This window comes from Helobdella robusta (genome assembly GCF_000326865.2).
Source record: "Helobdella robusta unplaced genomic scaffold HELROscaffold_2, whole genome shotgun sequence".
Taxonomy (NCBI): domain Eukaryota; kingdom Metazoa; phylum Annelida; class Clitellata; order Rhynchobdellida; family Glossiphoniidae; genus Helobdella; species Helobdella robusta.
The window spans coordinates 3,970,575-3,978,328 of record NW_008704083.1 but is presented as its reverse complement, the minus strand read 5'-3'; the positions used below and the strand labels follow the sequence as shown (position 1 = coordinate 3,978,328).

The following is a 7,754-nucleotide window of genomic DNA, read 5'->3' as shown; positions in this document are numbered from 1 at the left end:
CTTATTTGATATGTTGTTGATTATGAATAAAACTTTGAAATTGAAATTGAAATTTGAGGCCACTACATGCGTAATACAAAAAGTTGTCGACACCGTAAACTATTAAATTTAATTGCCATCCTTTTAGTTTAATTATCAGCCAACGCAAAGAAATCAGAGATCCATTTGGAATCTTCGGTTTAGAATGCATAGCAAAGACTGTATAATGTTATTATTATAAATTAGACTGTACATGGAGTCACCTGTCGCTGACTAGAGAGTTTTATATTTTGATTGCGCGCTGAGTAATTTCACGGTATAAATAACGTATAAAATGAATAATCAAATAACGTTTAGCATAGTGTCGGGGCTTAAATTCACCAAAAAGCCACCAAGAACAGTTATCATTAAACAGACAGAGAAACAACTGTATCATGTATCGCAAGAATGGAAACAGGAGCAATCAAAAACTAGCAACATGAATTATTCGAATGATTTGCTAGATACATTGATGTTAGATCTTCAAGTAGAAGCGATAGATCACTCGGAAGAATTGGTAGATCTTCCGGATAATTTGTCAGATCCTTTAAATGAGGAAATACGTGCACCGAATCGCTTCAAGCAGCCAACGCAAGAACTGAAACAGAAGCTACCAAAAACCAGATTCGTGTATTCCGATAATTTCTTAAATCTTCCTGAGCTGTCGTTAGATCTTTGGGTAGAATTGTTAGATCACCCGATAGAATCGGAAGATCTTTCGAATAATTTTTTAGATTCTGAAAACGAGTTGCCAGATGGTGTGAAAAAGAAGATAAAAAAGAAACGTACGCGAGAAGTTCACAGAGTAGTTTACAATAATCAAGTACGACATGCTTTGGAACACGAATTCCGACAAAATGAATGTGTCAAACAGAGATAGGAACCGTATTGCACAAGAAACCGGTTTGACTAAACGCCAGATTAAGTTCTGGTTCCAAAACCGAAGAGTAAAAGCAAGAAAGATACGAAAAATGAATAACATGGAACGAATTTTATCGAAATAGGGAATGTACCTATCTATAGATATGTAAAAATATTTTATTTTTGTGTGAACAATCATGTACTTTATATTTTTCAACATTTATCACTCCTCGTATGTATACACGTATCAATGCTTGTTTGTTATTCATAACATTTATTAAGAAAAATTATTAAAACAACACAAAAAATAACAGAAACACCGAGTTTTGTGGAGGTCGATGGTCGTCAATGTCCTGAAAGAATGAAGCACGAGAAAGAAGAAGACATGGATAATTTATTCATTGATTTATATTAACATTGCTTATAAACGAAATATTCGACCAGCAAACATTCTGTGAACAGATATGAGCGTTGTTGTTGTACTCCTTTAAAAATAATTAAACATAGTAAACTGTTAAATTTTTCCATTACAGTTTTACGTATGCTTTTTGCTGTATACATATACGCAAGTACATACAAACAATATTATGTTATTTTCTATATTTTTGGAATTATCCATGTTTTCTTCTTTAAAGTTTCTTATCCTTTCAGGACATTGGCGACCATCGACCTCCGCAAAAACCCGATCGATCTTTAACATTTGTAGTAGTTGAAATGTGATGATGTTCAACAAGTGTTACAAGGACTTCACAAATGTTATTCGTTTTTGACCGCGATCTCTTTTCCCTGCAAATTTTCCAGTGTAGTTAGATTTTCCATTCTTTCCTTCCGCATGATGTGACAAAAAAACTAACTGCCCCCGTCGGATTATCTGTAATAATTTCCTCTTTTCATAACCGGACTGTTTTAATGCATCTTTATTCGAGTTATGAGAGGTCCAACTAATTTTCATAATTCTTCTCAAAAACCAGATATCAGCGGCATTGATCCTTTTTTTCCATTTCTTTACAAATCGTCCAGGACTCAGAACCGTAAGTGAGTAGAAGAAAATATATAACACCTTAATAGTTTTAATTTTGTTGATATTCTGATTTTACTGTTGGCGAGGATGTTTTTCATTTTATAGTATGCATCTCTTGTCATTGCTATTCATCGTTTGATATCCACATCCCATTTACAACTTGAGGTAATGAGGCTTCCGCGATAATTGAAGCTGATGACTTGTTTCACCTGTTTATCTAGGTATTATAAATTTTTGTTGAAAAATGATTAAAAAGTTGTTTTTCTTAAATGTGTTTTCACTTTTTAAGCGATATAGATTTTTTTTAAAACAAATTCTATAAAATGAGAAATTTTCTATATAGCGAATTTATTTCTTGGAACCATGAATTTTGTTGTATGAAGGTCCGACTGTATATAGAAAGAACGGTGCCAGAGTATCCAAATGAATGTTTTAATTTATCAATTAACATTACATGATCAACACAATCGAAAGTCGCACACATGTCAAGCAGGGAAACTTTTTCTCACTCATTTGTTTGTTCACTTATTTCTTGCATATCTTATTTATTCCTTTGTTTATTATTCCATTTATATTCATTTTTATGTTTAATTATATTCATATCGTAAGTTATTGCACTAAAAAACATTCATTATTCCGATGAATGAATCGTTGAGAAAAATTTAGCAGGACAATTTATTTAAACGATATTCAGATGATGTGTATAAAGTATAAGTAAAAACAGACCACACACAGAAATGCAGTGTACTCGCAGTATACCAAATACAATTTTTAGTTTTAATGCATAGATTCATTGTGAAGATGGCAACAGTTAAATTGCAGCAACACAAAAAGAACAACATCAACAACATCTTTAAAACAACAGCAACAACAACATAACTACAACTGTAAACAGTTAGACATTTAGCAACAACAGCAGCAATAACATCAACAAACAACCTTTACTGTAAAATATTTAAGAACATAATGAAATAAAACACACAACAAACAAGAGCACTAAACTGGATCGTAATGATTGAATATGTCGTCAAATTCTTTTCTGGATAGCTGCAAATTCATTATTCATCGTGGTGTTATATTTAATCCTATTTAGGCTTCATCAATAAATATTTCTCAAAATTTGGAACAGTAAAATTTTCGTAAACACCGATGTTAAAAAATATCCTTACTAACAACTTTTATATTTTAAATATATCAACTAAATGCAAGATTGGAACAATCATAAAACAACAAAGTTGAACAAAGCGTAAACATCGGCAACAGAAAATTACGCAGCGTGCATGCGCATTCTGTTGAAATGAAGAACCACTTACGGATTTCCGTTTTGAAAATTGTTCCATGAAGTTGCTCTCGATGGGAATTAATCTGCGGTGGTTTTGTTACAGTTCAGTGATCACAATGTACCACAACATACATACAATAATGAAAAGTACTAAATCAATTTACCGAATGGGAAATTGAAAATATGTAAGCCATTAACTAATTAACTAGTTCAAAACAATGTAGATTGTTTACTTAATATTCCTGCTAAAACATAACCCATAAATTTAATAAAGCATGAGTTAATTTTTACAAATTTTTATAAATGAAGTTAACAACAGAGAAATGTGAGAAGCAAGACAAGCGGGTCATACTTGGCGAATTCTCCCAACTCCACCTTTCCATCCTTGTTCGTGTCAATCAAGTCGAGAACTGCCATGCGGAACGATTCGATGTTCTCTTCATTCTCCTCTTTCTGAATTTTAATAAAAAAAATGGATATGATATGCAGAGTTGTATTCTATATATTTATGTAATTAAAAAATTAATGCTCCATTTGTCATGAATTTATACTTTACTCTTCTACTCTTCCACTCTACCATCACAATTTTCATTTTTACTCTTTCAAGTTGCCTATTTACAAAATATTTTTAACGGTACCTATAACTAAAATGTTTTTACATTTGTGTAGCCCATGTTGTTTAAGTTGTTCTTTTTTTTGAAATGTTGTAACAGGTTTCTCTGGAAAGAGCACTGCCTTCAGGAATAATTCATAATAACTAAATGTTTGGAGCACTTTATTTTATTTGCAATAAAGTCAGTCCAGTCAGAAACAACTTGTGACTTGTGAGTTGTTTTGTGTTAGCAAGTCTTTTGAATGTACAATATACAACATAATGCAATACACAATGAATGTACGAGATGCAATATGCAATTCACGCAGACATGATGGCAACGCAAAAGAAGAAACACAGATGGTCCCAGCATATCAACACAAATTAAAAACGCCCGCTTACTCACATAATTGGACAACGTATGTTTGAGATGAGATAGCAATGTATATAGGTCAGTGTATGTAAGCTTATTTGTCCTATTTCTTTTTCTTTAATCATTCTCTAGTCTACACAGTCACCCATACCGTACACTCAATGGCAAATAGGCAAACATATATATGTAAATATATAATAGTTGAGTTAATTTCGATACGATAACATTTTTTGAAATATTGATTTAGTGAAAAATAATGCATGGTATTAAACAAATTATTCACATCAACAATTTGCCCAATTAATTCGTTTATAAAGTTAGTTTATAAAAAATTTCACAACTAAAATACGTTGCTGAGCGGTGTCTGACGGGACACATGAGGTTACATTAGATTAGGTTGCAACATAAGCGAAAATAAAAAGCTGGAAGACGGGTATTTATTGCAGCCATTTGTATGTAGTTCAAAAAAGCCGATTAAATCGCAAATAAATTACAGTTTTTCACTTCTTAACGAACTAATATTTAATCTCAACCTCCAATTCTGCAGGTTTATAATTAACACACTCGAGCCAAGATGTTTGCTTTTGTTTCATGCAAACAATGCAAACAATTATTTCTGCAGCCAGTCGAGTGCTGAAGAGAGCTGACGCCCATTTATTACTTTTTGCATTGCAGACTTATTTTTTTCCGTCAAAGCCAGAAGAATAACAAAATTGTAAGAGGTCCCACATTGTTTCAAAGTATTTCGCTGCATCGCCAAGAATGTGGCTGTTTGTAGAAAGGAATTTCTTGATTCATTATGTTGACCACATTTTTGTGAATCATTTAAATGTTAGCCAACGATGAAATTATGGTACTTTTTAACTAATGAATTAAATAAATTTGATAAGAATCTTTCACTAACTATTTTTCACTCACACGGTTATTTTGAAAAATTGTAACATCAAAACATGCACAGCACATGCAAAACGAACTTGAAATAAAATATTCTCGAACAATTAAAAGAAAAAAATGAAACAATGAAATAAGTGTGTGCAGACAAGTAAACTTTTCAATGTATAACTTAACAAAAAGTTAAATAAAATGAGAGAATGTTTTCCATCAGACGGCAAAAAAATATAATCGTTTCATTTTCAACGTTAGCTAGCACAGATGGGAAAACAGATCGGCAAACAGCACATTCATCCAACAGCTCATCAGTGTATTGTATATACTACCGCGGAACTAATTACCGGAGTCGATGCAACATAAACAAACTGAATGCGGTATTGTATACTTTTGCATGACAAAATCGTTGTAACGATCTTCACCCTGGACGTGAATTTCAAATGAAATGTTACTCCGTTGTACGAACACGCAGGTTGTCTGTCTGATATGTTGTGTGTGTGTGTGTGTGTGTGTGTGTGTGTGTGTGTGTGTGTGTGTGTGTGTGTGTATGGTGTGTGTGTATGGTGCGTGTGTGCTGTAGACAAAGATATCGCAACAGGATCTCAGCAGCCATTAATTTGAAATCATTTCTAATTTTATTAAAGATAATAATAACGCCGACAAAGTTTTTTAATTTCTGTGTTTTCAAATTTAAATTTTGTTCTTTATTATGCAGTCTGGTCAAACGCAGAACTGCTTATATTTGATTCTATAATTTTTGATAGTACTTTCATGTCACAAAAGCTGTATACTATCTATATTACACGTGGTAAATACACTTCATGTATGTACGGTACATTGTTTGAGTTTCGAACTAGACCATTGCAAAATAACTGCGTTAGACTTGGCACTTTTGCCAACTGAATTAACTCGCTGGCGAAATATAGCCAAGTATGATTTCGTCCTGCCAAACGTGGATTTCCAGAAATATTTTAAAAAGTAATTTCTGCTAAATTAAATGTTTGAAGAAACGTTTACCTGTAGGTCTGAAAAAGAAAGATGTTCACAAACTTCGATGCTTTTAAATCTGAATTTTAGCTAAAAGTTTGATAGTAATTTTAATGTAATGTTGTCAAAATTTATGATGAATGATAACAATTGATAAATTTTTGCATTCATAGCTGTCCGTACGTGTACTATTAAATATATTATATATAAAATATATATACAGTGTGCTGTCAACTGACTTTTTAAAATAAATGTATATTGAAAATTTTTAAACTGTATTGTATTGTATTGTATATTTTATTGTATTGTCTAGTATAGCGATTGGAAGAATTAGTCAAGGTGGCTTGTATTTGCTCTCAGTCATCCTTTTCTTGTACATCAGTCGCTTTATTTCTTTTGAAGTCAAAGAAATTTATCAATCAATCAACCAACTAATCAATCGTTCAACCATTCAATCAATATAATAAATAAGGCAATTAAGTTTTGGGTAGCCTGACCAAAACGCACGAACGAAAGCCCACATGAAAAGAACCCAGGCAGACAAAAGCGAACATCCATGGCATACAGCCCACCACGTACATAGTCGCACAGACATTTGTGCTTTTGTCCTGTGTGCAAATATGTTTGAGTGCTTTTATCTCTCAGATTATTTGTGAGGGCTTTTTTCTTGCGCGCTTTTGTCATAGGACCTAAATTTTTGAAATCTATATTTGATAGCATTATAAAACAAACACAGGAGTACATATAATAAAATGAAAACAGAACAAAAATATCAAAATAAAAATTTCCAAACTTTTTACATCAATGTGTTCAAACCTCAAATCCATTTGCTACCTACCTTCAATTCTCTACTGCATTTTTATGGTTTGACGTTCCCGAAAGTCTATTGTTGGCAAGATGTTTGTATGCTGTGCGGCGTTTCTTGTTTGTGTGTGCCTGTGTTCGTGTGTGTCGTTTTGTTCGTGTTTGTGTCAAAATGTGTTCGTGATTATGTGAGTTTGTGTTCGCGCGTATTTATGCCCACATTTGCTTGTACTCATGCATGTTTTATTCCCTTGTGTGCGTCCGCGCTTGTGTGTCCTCACTCACGTACATTTTAAAGCTTGCGCATGCGTCGAAGACGGCTATTTGAAAAGAAAGAATAATTTTCATTTTACGTTAGATTTCCAATTTTTTGATTGCATTTGACCGACCAATCTGACTCACTTTGAAATGTTACTGTCCTTGTTAAACTTCGTGGCTTCATAATTTTTAAAAGCGGTTTGTCGACACTATTCACCAAAAAAAATAATTATTCGAACAGCATGATGTTCTTTGAGCAATTATTCTGTTGCTGGCACTGCACCGACCACCCACTTGCGAGGAGCGCCACAAAAAATCGCAATTGACGCAGTGGTTAATAAAATTTGCAAAATTAATCAATAAACAAAGTAAGCAAAATTTATGTAAGGGTAGCACTAAGTAGACTTTATGATGGCAACTTTTTGCAAACAGTTCAATGAAGACGCAAATATAAAAAGAGCAATATGACGTTGATGTTGTTTTTGTAGATGATGAAATGAAACAAGCAAAAGAATGTGGTTGGTTCTTGTTCATGTGGCTACGATGGTGTTTGTCATAATGACGACAATAATGATATTATTAACAGACTGCCTCAACAGAAAAAGATAGCCCTTCTAAAAATTTCAATATGATGAGTGAAATTGTTATTAGATTTTTGAAGCCTGACAGG

General features: G+C 32.8%; 2 protein-coding genes across 2 annotated transcripts; one reads left to right on the top strand and one right to left on the bottom strand.

Annotated features, from left to right (window-relative positions):
* Nucleotides 1-457: 457 nt before the first annotated feature.
* Nucleotides 458-1,244, top strand: HELRODRAFT_160320 (hypothetical protein; the record flags this gene model as incomplete). The annotated part of the gene is made up of 2 exons (XM_009017288.1): nucleotides 458-841; nucleotides 1,194-1,244. 2 exons carry the CDS (start codon nucleotides 458-460, stop codon nucleotides 1,242-1,244), a joined length of 435 nt encoding a protein of 144 aa, XP_009015536.1.
* A 1,652-nt stretch (nucleotides 1,245-2,896) lies between these two features.
* On the bottom strand, nucleotides 2,897-6,849 carry HELRODRAFT_160319 (hypothetical protein; the record flags this gene model as incomplete). The annotated part of the gene is made up of 8 exons (XM_009017287.1): nucleotides 2,897-2,947; nucleotides 3,214-3,265; nucleotides 3,535-3,635; nucleotides 4,809-4,915; nucleotides 5,380-5,512; nucleotides 6,053-6,112; nucleotides 6,575-6,711; nucleotides 6,816-6,849. The coding sequence occupies 8 exons, from the start codon at nucleotides 6,847-6,849 to the stop codon at nucleotides 2,897-2,899; spliced, it is 675 nt and encodes a 224-aa protein (XP_009015535.1).
* Nucleotides 6,850-7,754: the final 905 nt, after the last annotated feature.